The following is a 21814-nucleotide window of genomic DNA, read 5'->3' as shown; positions in this document are numbered from 1 at the left end:
GAGCCCATTCTTATTAGATGTTCTTCCCTCACCTACTATAACCCAATCTACATAGCTTCTAAACCTGTGCGGGCAGGGTCTTTTCTCCTTCTGTGCCAGTTTGTAACTTGTCTTGTTCAAACTTCTTGTACTTGTTTTGCTTTATTTACCGTATTTATCGGCGTATAACACGCACAGGCGTATAACACGCACCTTCATATTAAGAGGGAAATTTCAGGAAAAAAAGGGTAGCTCAGAACTTTTTTTTTATTAATATTAATACCACTTATAAGGTAAATAATGTAAAAGGATGACACTTATGGGGCTCTGTGGATGACACTTATGTCATCCACAGATCCCCATAAGTGTCATCCACAGATCCCCATAAGTGTCATCTACAGATCCCCCATCAGATGGATAAGTGTGGAGAGAGGAGGCGGGAACACTCATGGCGGGGCCCGGTGCAGTGACTCTACTCTAATACACCGGGCCCCGCAACTGTTAAACATTCAATCTGACTCTATATCTAATTGTACGGTACTTACTGTAGTACCGGAGGTATAACATTAAGACGGCGCAGACCTGCATCTCCCTCGGTCATGCGCCGCCTGTCTCAGCTCCCTCCTGATGCGCTGCCTGCCCCAGCTCCCTCCTCATGCGCCGCCTGCCCCAGCTCCCTCCTCATGCGCCGCCTGCCCCAGCTCCCTCCTTATGCGCCGCCTGCCTGCTTATCTCACTTTATGAATGAACAGGCAAGCGGCGCATGACAGAGTGAGCTGGGGCAGGCGCCGCATGACAGAGGGAGCTGGGACAGGCGGCGCATGAGGAGGGAGCTGCGGCAGGCGCTGCGCCGTCTTAATGTTATACATTCGGTATGTAAAAACATGGCTTCTTAACATTATATCGGCGTATAACACGCATACATCATTTGCCCCCTATTTTCAGGGGGAAAAAGTGCGTGTTATACGCCGATAAATACGGTATGTGCACACTTTTTCATATGCACAGCACCATGGAATAAATAACGCTATAATAATAATAATACAAATTAGATATTCACACTTTTATTGCTCAAAATTAAAGGGAACCTGTCACCTGGATTTTGTGTATAGAGCTGAGGACATGGGTTGCTAGATGGCCGCTAGTACATCCGCAATATCCAGTCCCCATAGCTGTGTGTGCTTTTATTGTGTAAAAAAACCCGATTTGATACATATGCAAATTAACCTGAGATGAGTCCTGTATGTGAGATGAGTCAGGGACAGGACTCATCTCAGGTTAATTTGCATATGTATCAAATCGTTTTTTTTTTACACAATAAAAGCACACAGAGCTATGGGGACTGGGTATTGTGAATGTGCTAGCAGCCATCTAGCAACCCATGTCCTCAGCTCTAGACACAAAATCCTGGTGACAGGTTCCCTTTAAGAGTCATTCAATTCAACGGCATCCTATAATCCATAATATCTGATAATCCGGCACAGAGCAGCAATCCACTCTGGATATTCACAGGGCCAGAAACCTGCGATCAGCTGTCTGAAGAGGCCATGTTGCTTGGGTGAACACTGCGTCCTTATCAGTGTTTACTTGCACGCCATCTCCATTGTACTAGCAGTGCAGAGTATTTACTCATTTCTCTCTCTTTCACTTAAATGGGACGAAAAGCTGTAATTACAATGCACTGTCGCTACAATGTAGACAGACATTTAAGAGGATGCAGCGCTAGATCAAATACCATGGATGATCAGCAGGGATGTTGGGAGTTGGACTCCCACCGATCTGGTATTGAGGATAAGTCAATATTGGGACACTGCACAACCCCTTTCAATATCATCCAGATCAAAATAGTGCTCGTTATTGTCTGCATCACTGGTGGTCTAAGTAATAAATGAACTTGTGTCTGTATTCGTGGTGGTCTAGGACAGTGAAGGGTTTAATGACAGCAACTAGCGGTGATCTAAGGGCAAAAGGTATTAGGGTATGCTCATATAGCATCCTTTGACAGCAGAAACTTGAAGCAGATTCCGTGCCAATAAGCTGTCTACAGCTGTTTAGAATCCACCTCAATGGGAGGTTGAGGTTTACAGCCACAACAGTGCCAAGAAAAGACATGTCCTTTCTTGGTGCGCTTATGCCTATAAACCATGGCCACTTGAGTGGCAGCACATCCTTTGTTGAGAATTGCCAATTTCTGACTGCAAATACTGCTCTGAGAACGAGGCCTAATGTGACTATACCTGATGGTCTAGGATAGTAAAAGGGTCATGCCCCTTCACTGTCCTAGACCACCATGCCTCCTCCACTGATACACAGTAAAAGTTATTTACCAAATACTTTGATGCTTTTAGCTGAAAGTTGAAATTGGTCGAACAAGTCTGAACAGAATTGAAGAACTTATTGAAGGACAGTTCTTTACAGAAGCATTTGGGGAGATTGGACACCTAATTCCTTTGGTCTTTCCTCAACGTTTTTTTGAGCTGCTGCTCAAGCACTTCATGCAGGTAAAATGTTTTTTTTGATTTTGCATACATTGTTAAAGCATTCATATCATATGTTTCTTAGAGCCTGTGTGCTCAGAAATGGATAATATTACCATCTAACTTTCTCAGCCTGTGCGTAGACTGCATGAGAGGTAGAACGTAGAAGCGCCCACAGGTTAGCGGACAGAGAGAAGGGAATATGACTACAAGATCAGACTGCAGAGTTTGTTTGTTGTCTGTTACCATGGAGACTCAGTGTCTGCATAGGAGCTGTAGTAGCAAAATGTTTAAAAATTATAATTAACCCCTATTGCAAAATTGATTAATTTTTCACTTTATATGCATTAGGACAATTAAACACTAATGAACATTAGTTAAAAATTCAGATAAATGCTTGAAAAGCAATACTGTAAACATTTTATTAAAGCTAAACCAAAGCATCTTGCAACCATCATCAAAAATTCTCTAGTTTTGTGCTTTTGTTTCATTTTGGGGACTAACAGGCTGGTATCCATATAGATTACTTTGGTTGATTCTGCCTCCCTTTATGTCTTATGATTACTCAGAATGCGGAGAGACACCGGTTACGCTGAGTCAACTACGGTAGTAGTAGCAGTTTAGCTGCTTCATAGTGTAACCTATCCTCCAAGGCCCTTAGTGTGAGAGAATTTAGAGTCTCCACCTCTGAAGATAAAGGCAGAACCAGGTGGCCCCCATAGATTGTGGTTTTGGTTAAAGCATTGCTTGCTCTTTATCAAAGGGGTTTCCCGGAAATAAAATATGTCGGCTAGTCTCAGGATAGGCCACCAATGTCAGCTTTTTAGAGGTTCAACTCTCGGCACCGATCAGCTGTTGGAAGGGTCTGCAACACTTGTGTGAGTGCTGTGACCCTTCCTCATCGAGTAACGTCACGTCCGTCGGTCATGTGGCCCCTGTGCAGCTCCGTCCCATTCAAGTGAATAGAATTGAGCTGCAGTACCAATCACAGCCACTACACATTGTACGGCACTGTCCTTGGTATACTATGGAGAGGACACAACGCTCAGATGAGCACTGCTGCCCATTCAAAAAGGTGATTGGGGCTGGTGCTAGGCGTCGGTTCAGATATTAAAGGGGTTGTCTCACTTCAGTAAGTGGCATTTATCACGTAGAGAAAGTTAATACAAGCCACTTACTAATATACTGTGATTGTCCATGTTGCTTCCTTTGCTGGCTTGATTTATTTTTCCATCACATTTTACACTGCTCGATTCCATGGTTACAGACCACTCTGCAATCCATCAGTGGTGGTCGTGCTTGCACTAGCCTATGTGAGCTTCCATGGTCCCGGCCACCAGAGAGGCTGATGCTTTTTCCTATAGTGTGCAAGCATGACCACCAGCGATTGTTTGCAGGGTGTAACCATGGAAACAAGCAGTGTCTGATTGTAACGTAAAGTGAATTAGAAAGATTTGAGAATGAATAGGCTTACGCAGGCTACGTGAATAAATATATTTACTAAGTGATAAAATATACGATAACACAAAGAATTCACATATGATCGCATACAAATGAGGTGGAGACTTTGTCGATCATGCTATGGGTTTCTCTCTCTAACCCACTTCATTACAATGGAAACTTATAAACCACTACACAGAGTATTAAACAGAATTAAAGGGGAGAACCAATCAGTCACTTAAAAATACCCTTACAATACAATAATGTGATGGAAAAATTAATCCAGCCAGTGAAGGAAGCAATATGGATAATAACAATACATTAGTAAGTGCCTTGTATTAACGTCCTCTACGTAATAAATGCCACTTACTGAAGTGAGACAACCCCTTTAAGACTTCACACAATTTGGCTATTGTAAGCAAATTATGAGAAAATAGTATGTTATGTAAAATACAGTGGCATTCAGATCGCTGGTATTTAGTAGTATTGTTTTATTTTGGCCTTTTGTTTGCTTTTAGGGGAATGTAGAAATCAACAACTTTGGTCATTTATTAGATATATTTTCCAACATTTTGCGTTATCGTCCTCCATGGGAATCCAATCATATGGTACAGTACTACCTTAATGCTCTTCAGTGTCCAGTTTGCAAGAAGGGGACATGGGCCTTCATCGAAACTCTTATAAAGTAAGTCGCATTTGAACTCTTAAGACATTTATTTCAACAATTCTATTTTATATAAAAGACATGTCTGACATATTTACACCTGATCCAATTTCACAGGGACAGCGATTCCTTCAAAAACTTCTATTTTAATGCTGTCTCCGTACAGCGTTAAAATGTATTGGCTCTGTGGAGCCAAACTTCCTTTCACCCGAAGTCGCGCAAGACTTCGGTGAATTAATTCGGCATTCAATTCTGCATCTTTAAAAACATTTAAAATTAGGAATCCAAAGTCGGGTTTGATACCGAAGATTCCTAATTTTAAAGATCTGCTCCTGATGATGCTGGTGTGGCGAAACCTGGGTCGAGCAGTGTTATAACCACAGAGATTTTATTCTGTTTTCTGCCTATTGATCTTATACCTTTGTGAGTATAATAAAAGCTGTTAGCATTGGAAACATTGGTGGACCTTCACTATGTGCCTGCCCCTTTATATCTACAGAGGGGTGGTTTTGTGACCGAGATTATCCTCCTGTGGAACCTCGTCTTATCGTATCCTGATCAAGTCCTTTGAATCACAGCCAAGTGAGGCAGCGCGACACCTTCCTTTGAACTCCTAATTTTAAATGTTTTTAAAAATGAAGAAATTAAAACCGAATTAATTCACCGAAGTCTCACGCGACTTTGGGTGAAACATAGTTTGGCTCCACGGAGCCAATATATTTTAATGCTGTACGGAGAAAGTATTAAAATAGAAGTTTTTTAACGTATTTCAAGTAGTAACATGTCCTATGTCAACATCAGTTAGGATTGAGATGTGATCATGTCCGACTCTACCTCCTTTTTTGTAATTCTTTGTCTTTTTTTGTTGCTTTTTTGGTCTGTTCAGATCTCGGAAACTGGACTGTTTTAGAAATCGTATGATTCATGATGCGTGATAAGTAAGGTCTACTGACCCATATACCAGTAATTACTTCCTGTCATATTTGTGAATCTCGATGTAATTGCCTTTCGACCAGTTACACTGGTCCTTTTTCCTGATGATCAATTGTTTATATATTCATTTGCTCTTTGTTTTGATAAATAAATAGAGAATGATGAGAAGCTTTAATTTTGCTCGAAGACTACTGACAGAATTAAAATGGGGTCTGTCTGTTTTCCCACATTTAAGGGAAGAAAAGCACTGCAGCTTGCACTATTCTTGCAGTATTAAATGGGTCATAGCAACCACATTAAACAGCTGATCGGCGAAGTCGGACCCCCACGATCAGATATTGATGACCTATCCTGAGGATACGCCATCAATTGTAAACTCCTGGAAAACTCCTTTAAAGGGGTTCTCCAGGAATGATTTCAAATTCCCACCAGCAACCTTTCCTAAAATGTGAGCAGGACTGGTTGCCTCCACTTGCAGAGCTGTCTAGGTGGTGAGGGAACGGGGTCTCACTACACACTAGGCTCTGGCACTTGTATATATTACATATATTTCCTGTCAGGCTGCTCATCCATGATGGCATATTGTAGGCAGGATTACATCGTTACCATCTATTGTAGAGCAGTATTATGTGTAGTGAGGCACCCCCCCTCATCTCCCTAAGCAACTCTGCAAGTGGTGGTATCATAGTGGCTGATGCTAGATGATAAATCTGGCTCATATTTAGACTACCCAGTTTATGTCACTTATTTGTTTTGTCCACTTGCCCCATAAATTTGTCCACATGAGCCAAATATCTGTCCACAAGAAGCTTTAGACCAATTCTAAGTTAGTCTAATCCAGGGATGCCCAACCTGCGGCCCTCCAGCTATTTCAGAACTACAACTCCCAGCATGCCCAGACAGCTGTCAGCCTACAGCAGGGCATGGTGGGAGTTGTAGTTTTACAACAGCTGGAGGGCCACAGGTTGGGCATCCCTGGTCTAATCTTTTCCACTTTGTTCTCATCAGAATTGTGGATTTCACAATTATAAAAGATAGACAAAAGCTGGTCATGCCCATATTTTAGTTTAAAAACTCGAAACGTCGGTAGAAAAAAAAGTTTGTGTATTTTCAGTATATTTGAAGAATAAAATTGTGTCAAATGAGATGCCGCTAAAGTGGCATGTTCAGCGTGGTAAATGTGGACCACATTGTCTCTGTAATTACTTTTTGAAGAGATGAGAAAATGTTGTTCTGTGCAACAAGCATCTGCTAAAAATACTCCGGTGACTGTACAGCGTGAAGCAAAAGTCTGGTGTTTGTTGACTGAACATCCAGAAGATGGAAAACATTTGCTGTTTTATTGAGGTTTCCCTTCTTCTTTGTAGGTGTTTTCTGGAGGACAGATTCTGCTTATGCCATGAAACATCTGATATGCAAATTGATGGTCATAAAAGGAGGAAAATTGTTGCAACAATACTAAAATTTCTGTCAAATGTTATGCAAGAAGAAGCAAAAGCACTAAGTAAAAAGTGAGTTTATTATCCTGATTTGTAACTTTATTACAGTTCTTTTTTGTTATTCAAGCAATTTATAGTTTTTTTAAAGAAACATTTTAATTTTCACAGGTAGGAATATTGATCAAATGAGTATTAGGGATGAACGACTAGTACACTTCAGTAAATTTGAAAATGTCAATTTTCTTGTATTTTACTTCCACTACATATTTTTAATCCTCTGTTTTTAATTATAATTTCCAGATTAAATGTTTTCTTTAAAGGGGTTATCCCCTGACTGATGTAAAAAATGAAAATCAGACATCATATAGAACATGACAACCTCTTTCTAACAAAGCTAGAACCAGCTCACATGGATCCAGAGATCTGCCCAATCATTGCTCCCAGGGGGCATATCCTTTCTCAGGGCTGTGGCCTTTCTGCTGCAGCTGGTGGCAGTTAAGAGAGAGGGACTGACCATGTCCGTCCACCTCATTTAGGTGAACAGAGAAATTAGATAAAGAGCAAACAGCAGGTGGTGCTATACAGATATGTTTAATTAAAAAACACTTTAACTCTTTTTTATTACATGCATTCTCAAAAGTATTCAGATCCAGGTACTGGTTTGAAAATTGTTGAATATTTTTTTGTGGTACAACCCCTTTAAAAAAAATTACAGAAAGTTCTCTATTGATGTCCCAAAGCAGATGTACTGGTCGATGCCATTTGCTTCTCCTTCGTTAGCTTGTGGAGGAGGACCAGATAAGGTAGGTCCCCCTCTCCACTGATCCGTCACTAGCCGGAATTAATATAGGTGACAGGGTCGACATAATGGGACTCTTTGTTTTTGACAGTTATGGAATAGTCTCTCCCTTGTGGTGTTTATCTAATTAACCAGTTCGGAGCCTTCTCCGAACTGGACCAAATCCATTTTGATGCCTTTGACAGATCCGTCTGACATTGCGGAAATGTGTAGCCTGTCTGTACTATCCAAGTGCATGTCTGCTGCTCCATTCAAACGGGGGAATGCAGGGGCCCTAGCAATTGGAACCCTGCTGATCAGACACTTAGGGGGTCATTTATTAGGACCAGCACTTTAGACGCCGGTCTTAAAACTCCTATAGCTTGCCGTTGTAGAGGCGCCGGCGTCTACATAACTTTGGCGCATCCAGGTCCAGTCTAAATGTAGACCGTTTTCTACGCCCAAAACAGACATACAAACCGGATTCCAAAAAAGTTGGGAGACTAAACAAATTGTGAATAAAAACTGAATGCAATGATGTGGAGATGGCAAATGTCCATATTTTATTTGTAATAGAATGTAGATGACAGATCAAACGTTTAATCCGAGTAAATGTATCATTTTAAAGGAAAAATACGTTGATTCAAATTTTCACGGTGTCAACAAATCCCAAAAAAGTTGGGACAAGTAGCAATAAGAGGCTGGAAAAAGTAAATTTTAGCATAACGAAGAGCTGGAAGACCAATTAACACTAATTAGGTCAATTGGCAACATGATTGGGTATAAAAAGAGCTTCTTAGAGTGGCAGTGTCTCTCAGAAGCCAAGATGGGTAGAGGATCACCAATTCCCACAATGTTGTGCAGAAAGATAGTGGAGCAATATCAGAAAGGTGTTACCCAGCGAAAAATTGCAAAGACTTTGCACCTATCATCATCAACTGTGTATAACATCATCCGAAGATTCAGAGAATCTGGAACAATCTCTGTGCATAAGGGTCAAGGCTGTAAAACCATACTGGATGCCTGTGATCTCCGGGCCCTTAAACGACACTGCACCACAAACAGGAATGCTACTGTAAAGGAAATCACAGAATGGGCTCAGGAATACTTCCAGAAACCATTGTCAGTGAACACAATCCACCGTGCCATCCGCCGTTGCCAGCTGAAACTCTACAGTGCAAAGAAGAAGCCATTTCTAAGCAAGATCCACAAGCTCAGGCGTTTTCACTGGGCCAGGGATCATTTAAAATGTGTGGCAAAATGGAAGACTGTTCTGTGGTCAGACAAGTCACGATTCAAAGTTCTTTTTGGAAATCTGGGACGCCATGTCATCCGGACCAAAGAGGACAAGGACAACCCAAGTTGTTATCAACGCTCAGTTCAGAAGCCTGCATCTCTGATGGTATGGGGTTGCATGAGTGCGTGTGGCATGGGCAGCTTGCATGTCTGGAAAGGCACCATCAATGCAGAAAAATATATTCTAGAACAACATATGCTCCCATCCAGACGTCATCTCTTTCAGGGAAGACCCTGCATTTTTCAACAAGATAATGCCAGACCACATTCTGCATCAATCACAACATCATGGCTGCGTAGGAGAAGGATCCGGGTACTGAAATGGCCAGTCTGCAGTCCAGATCTTTCACCTATAGAGAACATTTGGCGCATCATAAAGAGGAAGGTGCAACAAAGAAGGCCCAAGACGATTGAACAGTTAGAGGCCTGTATTAGACAAGAATGGGAGAGCATTCCTATTTCTAAACTTGAGAAACTGGTCTCCTCGGTCCCCAGACGTCTGTTGACTGTTGTAAAAAGAAGGGGAGATGCCACACAGTGGTGAAAATGGCCTTGTCCTAACTTTTTGGGGATTTGTTGACACCATGAAATTTTGATTCAACATATTTTTCCCTTATAATTGTACATTTTCTCAGTTTAAACTTTTGTTCCGTGATTTATGTTCTATTCTGAATAAAATATTAGAAGTTGGCACCTCCACATCATTGCATTCAGTTTTTATTCACGATTTGTATAGTGTCCCAACTTTTTGGGAATCCGGTTTGTAGAAAATGATGAATGAGACAGGGCTGCCGGCCCACCCGTTCCACGCCTGCATTTTAGACCTGGCGTGCGTGGTGTAGATTGTGTATTTATGGATAGGGAATAAGGGGGTCATTTACTATCTTGTAGATAGGGGATAAGTTGAAACCATGGGACATTCCCTTAAAGGGGTTGTCTCATTTCAGCAAGTGGCATGTACCATGTCGAGAAAGTTTATACAAACCGCTTCCTAATGTATTGTTATTATCCATATTGCTTCCTTTGCTGGCTAGACTCATTTTTTCATCACATTATACATGGCTCGTTTCCATGATTACGACCACCCTGTAATCCAGTAGCAGTGGTCACACTATCAGAAAAAGCGCTCCTATGGTCCCAGCCACCAGAGAGGCCGGTGCTTTTTTCTGTAGTGTGCAAGAACGGCCACCACTGATGGATTACACAGTGGTCGTAACCATGGAATTGAGCAGTGTATAATGTGATGGAAGAATGACTCCAGCCAGCAAAGGAAGCAATATGGATAAAAACAATACATTAGTAAGTGGCTTGTATTAACTTTATCCACATGATAAATGCCACTTGCTGAAGTGACACAACCTCTTTAAAGTTAAATTTAAATCTTGGATTTCCCTTCCTCCTCAGTTGCAAGAAGGATTCATTATCTTGAAACAATTATCCTACCTAAATGTTTTATATCTCCAAAATGTGTTTTTTTCAGAAGCTCAGTACTCCTATGGCTTTGTCTAGCTGGTGCTTAAAGGGAATCTGTTAGCTCCGAAACATTCACTAAGTTACAGTAAGGCTACTTTCACACTAGCGGCACGGACCTCCGGCAGGCTGTTCTGTCGGGTGAACAGCCTGCTGGATCCGTCCTGCTGCTAGTGACCGTGTGCCCCCGGACTGCCGCTCCGTCCCTATTGACTATAATGGGGGTGCACGGCGAGAGGCTGCCGAAATAAAACTACGACATGTCCGACATTTATTCCGGTAGCCTCTCGCCGTGCGCTGCCGGGCCTTCACCGTAACTCTGCACCGCCCTCCCATTATAGTCAATGGGGACGGAGCGGCAGTCTGGGGGTGCACGGTCACTAGCAGCAGGACGGACCAGGCAGGCTGTTTACCTGACGGAACAGCCTGCTGGAGGTCCGTGCCGCTATTGTGAAAGTAGCCTAAGTGGTGTATAGTGACAGTGAGTCCAATCATCTAATTTTTATCTTCATACTCTCTTACATTCTGACGCGGTGTTCCCACAAACCAGCAGTAAAATGCATTGAGAGGACTCCTGAGCTCATGCACATAATGGAGGGGACTGAGAGAGGAGTCCTCTCAATGCATATTACGTCTGGTATGTGGGAGCACACTCTCAGACTGCAAGTGAGTATGAAGATAAAAATTACATAATCGGACTCAGAACCAATTACACTATACACCGCTTACTCTAGTTTGGGGGATTGTTTTGCAGGTAACAGATTCCCCTTAACTTAAAGAACTAGTATCCTTAAAGAGTACAAACCCAACTCAGAAACGTCCATTTTCATAAAGGAGTTATCCCATGATTAATGTAAAAAAATGAAAACCAGACACCATACAGTACATGACAATCTCTTTCTAACAAAGCTAGAACCAGCCTTGTACCTCACATGGATCCAGAGATCTCCCCATTCATTGCTCAGTGAGATTTTTTTCAAGCTGACAGCTCAAGGGGCATGTCCTTTCTCAGTGGGTGTGTCCTTTCTACTGCAGCTGGTGGCAGATGAAGGATGGAAATGACCAAGAGCAAACAGCAGGAGGCGCTATACAGATAGATTTCAGTGAATAGCTCACTGGCTATACTAGATTTTTGATTGCATACAATTACAAAAGTATTCTGATCCAGGTTGAAAGGTGTAGAATATTTATGTCGGACAACCCCTTTATTGAAATCCTTTTGAGCCATACTAAAAAGTGCTTTTAAACCTTCTTTTAAACTACTTTCCCTGCACAAGTTAGCGCTACAAGTGTCGCAGACTTATAGATTATTGGTGGATTTCATTGGTCTCATAGAGATACAGTGCTGGGATAATCCTGAAGTCTCACATTTTACCAGTGTGATAAATGGCAAGGTTTTATGCCTTCTTTAACGCAAGAGCTGTGGACTGATTCAGTCGAATCTCACATGCTGGTATCTCTGGCAGCCATGTACAGATTAATTATTTAATATATTTTACTCTTGGGCTACCTGACCCTCTACCAGACTACATAAAGGCCCTTTTACAGAGGCCAAGGATTGGGGCAATTATTGTGAATGAGCATTCATACAAACACTCGTTCCTGGTAATTTCCCAGTCTAAATGTGCCACCAATCAACCCTCAAATTGTTCATTTGTTTGTGATGACATTTGTTATGTGGCACCTAAAATCATAATTTGTTGGCAGCATATGGTCTTGTGTAAACCGGCATTTGCTGCCTGCAGACAATATCGCTCATCCCCATACAGAGGAGATAGCTGCTGCATGTAAATGCAACTATCATCTCTGCTCAGAATCATCACGATCATACTGCCCACATGGTTACTGTCTGAGATAAAGGAAGTCCCCTTAGACCTCTCCAATGAGATATTCCTATTTGGAATCCTAGAAAAAGAACTGTGAGCATATCCATATAAAATATTTATTTCAATAACCATCTGTAGTATGTTGGGTAGAATGCCCCTTGTGTTCTAGTGGAATTCTCTGGTTAATAATATAAGGTGTTACAAAAACATAGGATATAAAAATTGAGGTTGCCCTCTGAAATTTAGGGGGAAAAGTTGGGACTCCTCACTCATAATTTTCTAGTTTTATGCTATTGACAGCTCTGTTCTAATACACTAATTGAAATGAACACACAAAACTGCCTTAAGATTTTCCTTTATCAATTACCGTATTTTTCACCCTATAAGACGCATCTGCCCATAAGACCTAGGTTTTTGAGCCTTCTGCCTGCTACGGACGTAAGTACAGGCTGCTGGATTATACATATTCTATAGTTAAACATTGCCCTCAGTTAGATACAATTAGCATAGCTTTTTCATATTTTTTTAAATGTAATAAATGTTTTTGTTTTTTGCTTTTTTTTAACCACTATAGTCCCACAAGGGGACTATAACAGGCAATTTTTTTATTCTAAAATACAATGCAATATCCCTATAGTGCATTGTATTTTAATGTCAGTGCTATACTGACATAGACCAGCAGGCTGCTGGGGAACACTAAAGGCACGCTTGGGACCTACACCAGGCAGCCTATACACACATCAGCACCCCGCAATCTCACTTATGGTGTGCCAATGGGGGACAGAGGAAGTTTGCATCTTTGTCACCACTTACATGCAGTGGGCGCCATTGCCCATGTCATGTAAGGGGTTAAACAGCCTGGATCGGCACTCCTGACGGTCCGTGTTGTTAGAGCAGAAGCGCGGCTCTCCGCAGTGCTTAGACAGGGCCACTGTGAAAAGGCAGCGGCCCAGCCTAAGGCCCCTTAGTGACCGCCGTAAAAAAAAAGCGTATGGGTGGTCACTATGGGGTTAAAGGATTTTCTGGGAGTTCAGGATTGATGGCCTATCATCAGGATAGGTCATCAATATCTGATCGGGGGGGGGGCAGACACACTGCCGATCAGCTGTTTGAGGAGGCTTCAGCACTTCGGTGAGCGCCGCGGCTTCTTCCTAGGCCTGTGATGTCATGTTCACTGGTCACATGATCTATTTGCAGCTCAGTCCCTTGTAGGTGAATGAGCCTAGGCTGCAATACCATGCACTGCCACTATACTATGTACAGCCCTGTGCTTGGTATGCTGCGAGGAGGCCACAATGCTAACTGGAGTGCTGCAGCCTCTTCAGCTTATCTGAGGATAGGTCATCTCTTTGAAAATTCTTTAATATTTAAAATGCGTTAAAAAATATGTATGTAACTAGGAAAAGAAATAAATTAAAGGCTATGTACACTTTCGGGGGCAATTTTTTATGATTGCATTTTATAAATTTTGGGGATTTTTAGCTTTATTAAAAATGTTGAGACGTTCTGTCATGAAGGGTTAACTGTTTCTCTAGCTGTGTGAATGGTACTTTCACTTTCACTTTGTGCCCATTATCTAATAAACCTTAATTCTAAATTACAAAGAGCTCATAAACGCTTATTTAAGCCACATTCTTATCAGTAAGATATGGACTGAGCTAAAACTATCATTTATAATGTCAGAAATCAGAGATAAGGAGCCGTCAGCTAAGCTACCTGACGAAACAGAGTGAAAATTCAGATCCTGCTACTAGAGAAACTCAAGGCTGTGCAAAGACAATGGTTAAATTTTTTAAATAAAGCCCAACATGATTTTTAGCACAAAATTAGTAAAAGTACATAGGCTTTAAAAAGTCGAGGGGAGGATGTTATGGAGACCCACATCCACCTGTCAGGAAGTAAATCTACCACATACCATCACATCCATATACTGATTGGCTTTGCAAGATTTTAACTGATACATTTCTGGGGGAAAGGAGCACAATTCTCCAGAGCGTATAATGGGGTCCTAAAGCCTGTTAATGTATTTTGTTAAAAGTGTTAAAATCTTAATTCATACATTTTAATTGTGAGATAAACCAGCAACCGTTTGTATAAAGTGGAAAATGAACTGACTTGATACCTTTCCTAACCGTGACCTTTCTTATTATTGTAGACTTTGTGAACAAACAGATTTGTCCCGCAAAACTTTGTTTCCTTCCTTTATTCTTGGAATATTTTGGCCTGAAACCAGGACAATGGTCTTTTTAACCAAGAACATGAGCGTGTTGACAGATCTTTTAATAATGTGTCATAAGAAGATGCATCGTGTAGTTGATGTGAGTATCATGAAGATTAAATGGCCATCTTTGGCTCTTCATAAAGTTACTAGTCGGTAGCACAAGTGCATTTACTCTGGTAGTTTTTGTGTCATTTGTTGACCATACGGGGACAAACTGTAGTTTTGCTCTCAAGAAAATAGAGTACAACTAGACGGCAAACTGGTCGTGCGATGGCTGTCACCAGCAGGATCTCAGAGTAGCAGTGATCCCATAGAAATGAATGCGATTGCTGCGCGAATCTGAAAAAATCTACACAACACCGAACTTCTGTGAAGAAGTCCGGGTCTGGGTACCAAACATGCCGATTTTTCTCACTCGCGCGCAAAACGCATTAAAACGCTTTGCACTCGCACTGAAAAATCACGCATTTTCCTGCGACACACCCGCATCCTATCCGGCCCTCACACGCGACGCCCGTGTGAAAGAGGCCTAACAAATCTAGAACCAGCCCTGTAGCTCACATGATTCCAGAGATCTCCCCATTTATTGCTCCACTTGGTGTGCTAGATTTGTTTCTAGGTGACAGCTCAGGGGGGGTGTCCTTTCTCAGGGGGGATGTCCTTTGTTCTGCAGCTCTCTCCCTGTAACTGTAACAGCTCCTAAAGGGAAATGTGTCATCAGAAAATGACCTATTGTTTAAATCATTTTAAAGAATTTTCAATGATGTTATTTTCCATGTCAATATTTATGTTTAAACAAAAACCATAAAATCCTGCAGTTTTCCATCTGGCCACTAAGCCAAATAATTGGCGCCAGTTCTTGGTCTGTACAGATCACTTTACTGCAGTTATCTGCTTATCTGCACACAGAGGTTACCAGAATTAGAATGACAGATAAGACAGGATCCACCATTCACAATAGGTGATTGTCAGATCTTATCTATCCTTTCCTTGTACAATGACCTCTGCACAGGTCACAGAGCAGGCCTAGAAAACTGTCCCATAGAAATCAATGAGGTCCCCATCTGACCATTGTGTCTGAGAACCATGGGGCTGCCGTAAAGCAAATTTTTTTAGCGCTGTGTAAATGCTGTTAAGAACAGCTCAGACAAGATGGCCGCCCCCATAATCATGTTCAGGAAATTGAGTAAAAAATCTGTAATCAGAAAATAAAAACAGATAAAAAAAAAAAGATGTGTTACTATCTGGTTTTAACTGGCAAAAAAAATGGTGACACAATTCCTTTAATCATGGGATAATCCATTTAATGTTCAAATAATTGTGATTAATGTTTTATATTTGTAAAAGGCATTATCCCAGGAGGTGACCTCGCACTTGAATGGGATGCTCGCTGCTGTTGTGGAATACTGGATACTACTTGGCTTCTATCTGAACAAAAAGTTGGTGCATCAAGTGGCAAGTGACTTCGTGTTCTACATCAGTGTTTCATGCGAAGGTATTGGAAAGTTGTAGCTTCTCTTAGACTCCTAATTATGAAAAGATGCATGATTGTAAGAAACATTGTAAAAATAGGCTCTTGTTATATGGGCACACGGCCTCATTTATCAATATTATCTAACAGAAAAACCGGCTTTGTAGCAGCCAATCCAAACACAACTATTATCCTTCCAATTTAAGACATTAAAGCAGCAACCATTGTTTCAAATTATTCTGTTCCCATTAGTTTTTCATAGGGAAAAAAACAAAGTTTACAACTTGTATTTAATTTTATGTAGCAATTCAGTCCACAATGAAAATGGCACTTTTTCCTACAGTGTGCAAACATGACCACCACTAATGGATTGCAGGGTGGTCGCAACCATGGATACAAGCAGTGTATAATGTGATGGAAAAATGAATCCAGCCAGCAAAGGAGGCAATATGGACAATAACAATACATTAGAAAGTGGCATGTATTAACTTTCTCTACATGATACATGCCATTTGCTGAAGTGAGACAACCCGACAACCACTTTAACTGTTTGCAAGATTTCTACAGAACCCACAGCATAGCCACATGCTTGTTGGTAATTATACTTACCTGATACCTGCCTCTGGGTTCTGGCTCCATTGCTTTCCCACCCCCTCTGAAGGTCCCGGGTCTCCCCACCTCAATATCTGGTTTGATGCCCAGTCATGTGACCCCTGAAGCCAATGACTGGCCGCAGCGGTGCTGTCACTCGTGCATCATGTCATTGAGTCATTTAACTGCTGCATCCAGTCATTGACCCGGCATCAAACCGGATGTTGACGGGGGTAGACCCAGAATCTGCAAAGCCGGCAGGTCAGAGTGGGGTCTATAGGAACATCTACAAAGGTAGACAACCCCTTTAAAGTCTAGCATAGAAAATTTCCCACCAATAATGTTTGACATGGGTTGGAATTATGACACATGAAAAAGACATGTCTTAAAGGGGCTGTTAGACACTTTTTAAAATTAACCAGACTGCAGATAGGCTTAATAAAAAATAAAAACTTTAGTCCCCTACTAAAGGTCCCGGTGCTGCAAGTCTGGTCTCTGTCAGACCGTAAGCTACGACCATCGTTCACAGGCCAATGATTGGCTGAGCAGTCATGTGAGTAATGGATGTGACATCATCGCTTCCATTCTGACAGGGGCCACATGCGCTGGACTTTGACGTACCTTTAGCAGATGGGAAAGTTTTTTCTTTGTTTTGTCTTAGTTTCATAATTCTGTCTGGTGTCCGGTTGTATTAAAAAAGTGGAGGACAACCCCTTTAAAAATGCTGCTGGTGGGCCCCAACCGATGGGACCACCATGATTTAAAGGCCAAAGAGAGATCGAAGTTAAGTGAAAATGATTGCGTTATGTTTTTGGATTTTACCTATTTAACATGTAATATTTTTGTTAGAATTTACAGTAGAAGAAAAAGAAGAGTTTGTTTCCTCCATTGCTTCGCCGTGGCTTCAGATGTTGGTTGCAGAGGTGATTTTCAAGAACCTTTGTACTGAAAGCAGCCTCCAAATGTCTAATGAGCCATTAACTTTACGAAAACTGGCAAGTATCAGTTACCTTTCATCATTGTACATTAAAAGGTCGTTAGCTTATCTGCGGTTTCACTATTTTTATTTCAGTTTTTTATGGTGAACTCTTTTTCCTATTGCAACAGGTATTGAGTTTAGGGATCAGCCAGCATTTGATAAAAATGTGCTAAAATAATAGGCAAGGTGTTCCTTAAAGAGGACCTTTCACCACTCCTGACATGCCTATTTTAATAGCAACATGCATTCCCCATGTAATAACAATTCTGGATCATCTATTCTTATGTCTGTATGTTGTCCCATTCCTTTATTATTTCTACTAGAAGTTATGAATGAATTGCTAGCAGTCTGCAGTAAGGGTACAGAGGGTTGGTACCCGCACAGACTCACTCTATCCAATCAGTGCTGCCATTTTCAGACTGTGCAGGGACACGCCCCCAACTGGTTACCTCCCCTCTGTACCCTTACTGCAGACTGCTAGCAATTCATTCATAACTTCGAGTAGAAATAATAAAGGAACGGCACAACGTAGAGACATAAGAATAGATGCTCCTTAATTGCTATTACATAAGGGAATGCATGTAGCTATTAAAACAGGCATGTCAGGAGCGGGGACAGGTCCTCTTTAAGCACAATACCCTAAGAGGCTTGAAGAGTCAGAAAAATTTCTGCAGTTATCTACTACTGACTTGGAGTCAGGTCAGCTATAATTAAAGGGGTATTCCAGTGGAAAATATGAAAGGGGTTGTCTAGTTGTTCCAGTGCTTCTCTGATCTGCCACCAGTCTCTACCCCCTGGTGCCACTCAACATGAAAATCTGACCATTTGGCCAGTCTTTGGTGGAGGGGGTCACTGCTGCAGATAGTGATTAGCTGAGCAGTCACATTTCCTGTGTAGAGAGAGACCAGTGGGGAATCCGGGAGGCATTATAACAAGAGTAGTGGGGTACTGATAAGGTGAGTATGACTTGTTTAACTTAAGCCACCCTGCCATTTTTAGGCAATGTGGCTTAAAAAAAAGAACATACAGGATTATATAGCACTACATACCTATTACATCCTGTGATGTCTCTTCTGATTATGCGTGTTCTCTTTCTTCATCTTCTCCATTCGGCCCAGACTGCAATGATGAATTTATTCAGCCATGTCTCGCCTCTGCAGAAATTTCCACACAGACATTTTAGATTCCTCATTTCTCAATCATCCTTCCCATCAGTGTTATCCTGCTGCTACTCCCAATACTGTGCCCGTTGTACTCCCCAGTGCCCCCAAATACTATACTGAAGAAATACTTCAGTATAATACTTATAATGCCCTGTAAAGTGCCCCAGTAGTTTAAATGCACGCCTGTAGTTCCCCCAGTAGTTATAATGTCCACTTGTTGTGCCCACAGTAGTTATAATACCCTGTATAGTGCCACAGTAGATATATTGTGCCCCTCTAGTGCCCCCAGTAGTTACAATGCCCCCTATAGTCCCCCCAGGTTGTAATGTCACCCTGTAGTGCCCCCAGTAGTTATAATGCCCCATATATTGCCCGAGTACTTATAAGTCCTCCCTGTATTGTCAGAGTACTTAAAAACACCCCCCTACAGTGTCAACTTCCCCCCAAGTTGTATTTTCTCCAAAATGGCAGAGAAAAATACTCATCTGCGTTCCGCTCCATGCTTCTGTCTGTGAATCAGGCCAGCCACAGGCATCCTCCATCTCTGCAACCTGAGTTGCCCCATCCTAGCGTAGGCAGTCACAATGAAGTACTAGTATTGCAGCTCAGACTTTTTTCATATTTTGTTATGTTGTGGCCTTGAAGAGGAAAGCACCGTATCTATGTTGTAAAAAATTTATATAATCCTGCAATCTTCACACTGACCACTAGGCCTAATAATAGGTCATGATTTTCTGATCTGTACAGGTAACTTTTCAGTAGCTATTATCATTATCACCACTGGCAGAATTACAATGACAAGTAACATCCAAATATAGATAACACAGGATCCACTGTTCACAATAGGTAATATCACAGCTTATCCGCTCCCTCCTGACCTCTGGCCACAGGTAATGCATCGAAAACTCTCCTATGTAGCTGCTCTCAAAGCACAGAAAGTCCTAACATATTTTAGGGCTAGTGGCCAGTGGGAAAATTTTAGAATTATATGCAATTTTTTATATAGTGACATGGAAAAAAATTATAAAGAATATATGTTTAACCTAAAACGTGATTTAAACAATAGGTCATTTTCTGATGACACATTCCCTTTAACTTATTTTCTCTTAGAAAATGAGGAGAGTGTGTAATTTGATTAGGGATGTACAGTAAATGAAAATGACTTTTGTAGTTGGCTCAGTCTAACAGTGAATGTGACCCATCAGTAATGGCCAGTAATTATCCATGTGAAAGTGATCAGATGATTTGGAAGAATTCTTGTAGCGACGGTTGCGAGAGGAGTGCCGATGGCCTCTGTGACACCGGTACTCAGCCTAGAGGTCTGGTCTTGTCTGGACATTAACCCTGTTGCTGAGTCAAGTCGGGGGATCGCGTCCTCTGTGTCCGGCCAAACGGTCTCCAGCCCTCTAATCACCTCTAAATACTGCCATCCATTTACCATAACAGACCGCGGCACGCAGTCCCTTACTATCACTCAAGCTGTCCTGGCACTTGTCACAGTTCACTTCACATAGTTAACCTTTAATGCCGAGAGAAAGTGATGAGTTTTTAAATGCTGGGTTTCCTCCACAGAGCAATGGAAACATGTATAAACCCGGGAATATCACATCATCATTTTATCAACTCAGTAGATGTGAAAATCTATAACAAGGGGCTGAAACCCCACGGAGCAGCCTTCCCCTCGCCGGCACTGAACGCCCCTCTCGCCCTGCACTCATCTGTTTGTATAGTTATAGTGACTTTAAAACTCTGACTAGAAGTACTTCCTGTCAAATGGGGTGCTCTCTCATTATTTTCAAGATCTCTGCCTTCTGTCGGTGAACGATGGCCTTCCAGAGTCTGTAAAACCTGATACTTTTCACAGCTGAGAGTTTGCTACAGTTGTATCCGGTCCATATAACCCTCTGTGAACTAAACACATCAGCAGTAAACTCTCTCCAGTGTATCATGTAGGTATACTGTACCATTCTGGAGTCCAGACTGCCCTACGTAGACTAGGTACGTAGAGGAGCCGCTGGACGTAAGCAGCATCCGATTCAGCAATCACAGATCTTAAAAATGTTGAGGAATAACAACACAATACTTAGTGATTAGTGGCATATACTGTATACAAGATTCAGAGAGAAAAAAGTAAAATAAAAGCCAATTTATCCCCCAAGACCTACATTTCTACATCACCATGATAAAATTAAAGTTTTTTGTTCTAACTTTACTATCCTGCAACTCCACCCAGAATACATAATTCACCCTAAACAATCAAACTACACCTCAAAGTGGTACCTTTGTGGACATTCTCCCCTCCAGTCTGATGTCCGGCATGGAGAGAGACAGCTGTATGCCGGGTGATACCACAGAACATCAGCCAGGGAGTAAGGTGCACAGGGCCTAATAATTACGGTGATCGCAGCAGCTTCTTCCTACGCCAAAGACGTTGCGCTCATTGGTCACATGGCCTAGGCTCAGTTCAGTCCAATTCAAGTAAAACAGCCTGGGCTGCAATATCCAGCACAGCCGCTATACAATGCATGGTGCCGTTCCTGGTATGCTATGAGGAGGTCGCGGTGCTCTGGTGGCGATCTTGGACCCCCACCTATCAGATATTGACAGGCGGTCAATATTGTAATCCTGGAAAACCCCTTTAATGACATTATTGCCCCTGTGATATCAGCATCCAGCCATGTTACTCGTATGACTCAGCAGGCCACCATTGTTCCCGTCTGGTGTGACCCTTCCTTGGATCCATCAATTAAAGAAATGTCATTCTTTGCAGAAGGGTTTGCGAGAATATCACTAGTCTTCCCAACAGCGTCAGATCTTGTAGAACATGTCATTCAAGGGATTATCCTAGGAATAATGTAAAAAATCTGATATCATATGGAACATGGCCGTCTCTTTCTAAAAACCCTGTACCTCACATGGATCCAAAGATCTCCCCATTCATTGCTCTGCTAGATTTATTTGAAGCAGGCAGCTTTGGGGTGTGTCCTTTCTCAAAGCGCGTGTCTTTTCTGCTACAGCTGGTGGCATCTGAAGGATGGAACTGAGCATGTGCTGTCATCTCAGTGAGCAGGACAGAGAAATTAGAAA

At 41.8% G+C, this 21814-nt stretch overlaps 1 protein-coding gene across 2 annotated transcripts in view; it reads left to right on the top strand.

Annotated features, from left to right (window-relative positions):
• Positions 1 to 21814, top strand: part of SLF1 (SMC5-SMC6 complex localization factor 1) — a 101812-nt gene that overhangs the window by 66552 nt on the left and 13446 nt on the right. For both annotated transcript variants that reach the window (XM_044276006.1, XM_044276004.1), the window contains 6 exons: positions 2328 to 2480; positions 4415 to 4581; positions 6861 to 7004; positions 14458 to 14620; positions 15871 to 16018; positions 17435 to 17580. In XM_044276006.1, coding sequence (XP_044131941.1) covers positions 2328 to 2480; positions 4415 to 4581; positions 6861 to 7004; positions 14458 to 14620; positions 15871 to 16018; positions 17435 to 17580 — 921 coding nt within the window. The remainder of the gene's footprint in view (positions 1 to 2327; positions 2481 to 4414; positions 4582 to 6860; positions 7005 to 14457; positions 14621 to 15870; positions 16019 to 17434; positions 17581 to 21814) is intronic.

The sequence above is a fragment of the Bufo gargarizans genome, chromosome 1 (assembly GCF_014858855.1).
Source record: "Bufo gargarizans isolate SCDJY-AF-19 chromosome 1, ASM1485885v1, whole genome shotgun sequence".
NCBI lineage: Eukaryota > Metazoa > Chordata > Amphibia > Anura > Bufonidae > Bufo > Bufo gargarizans.
The sequence above is the reverse complement of the archived record's forward strand: the minus strand, read 5'-3'. Positions and strand labels throughout refer to the sequence as shown.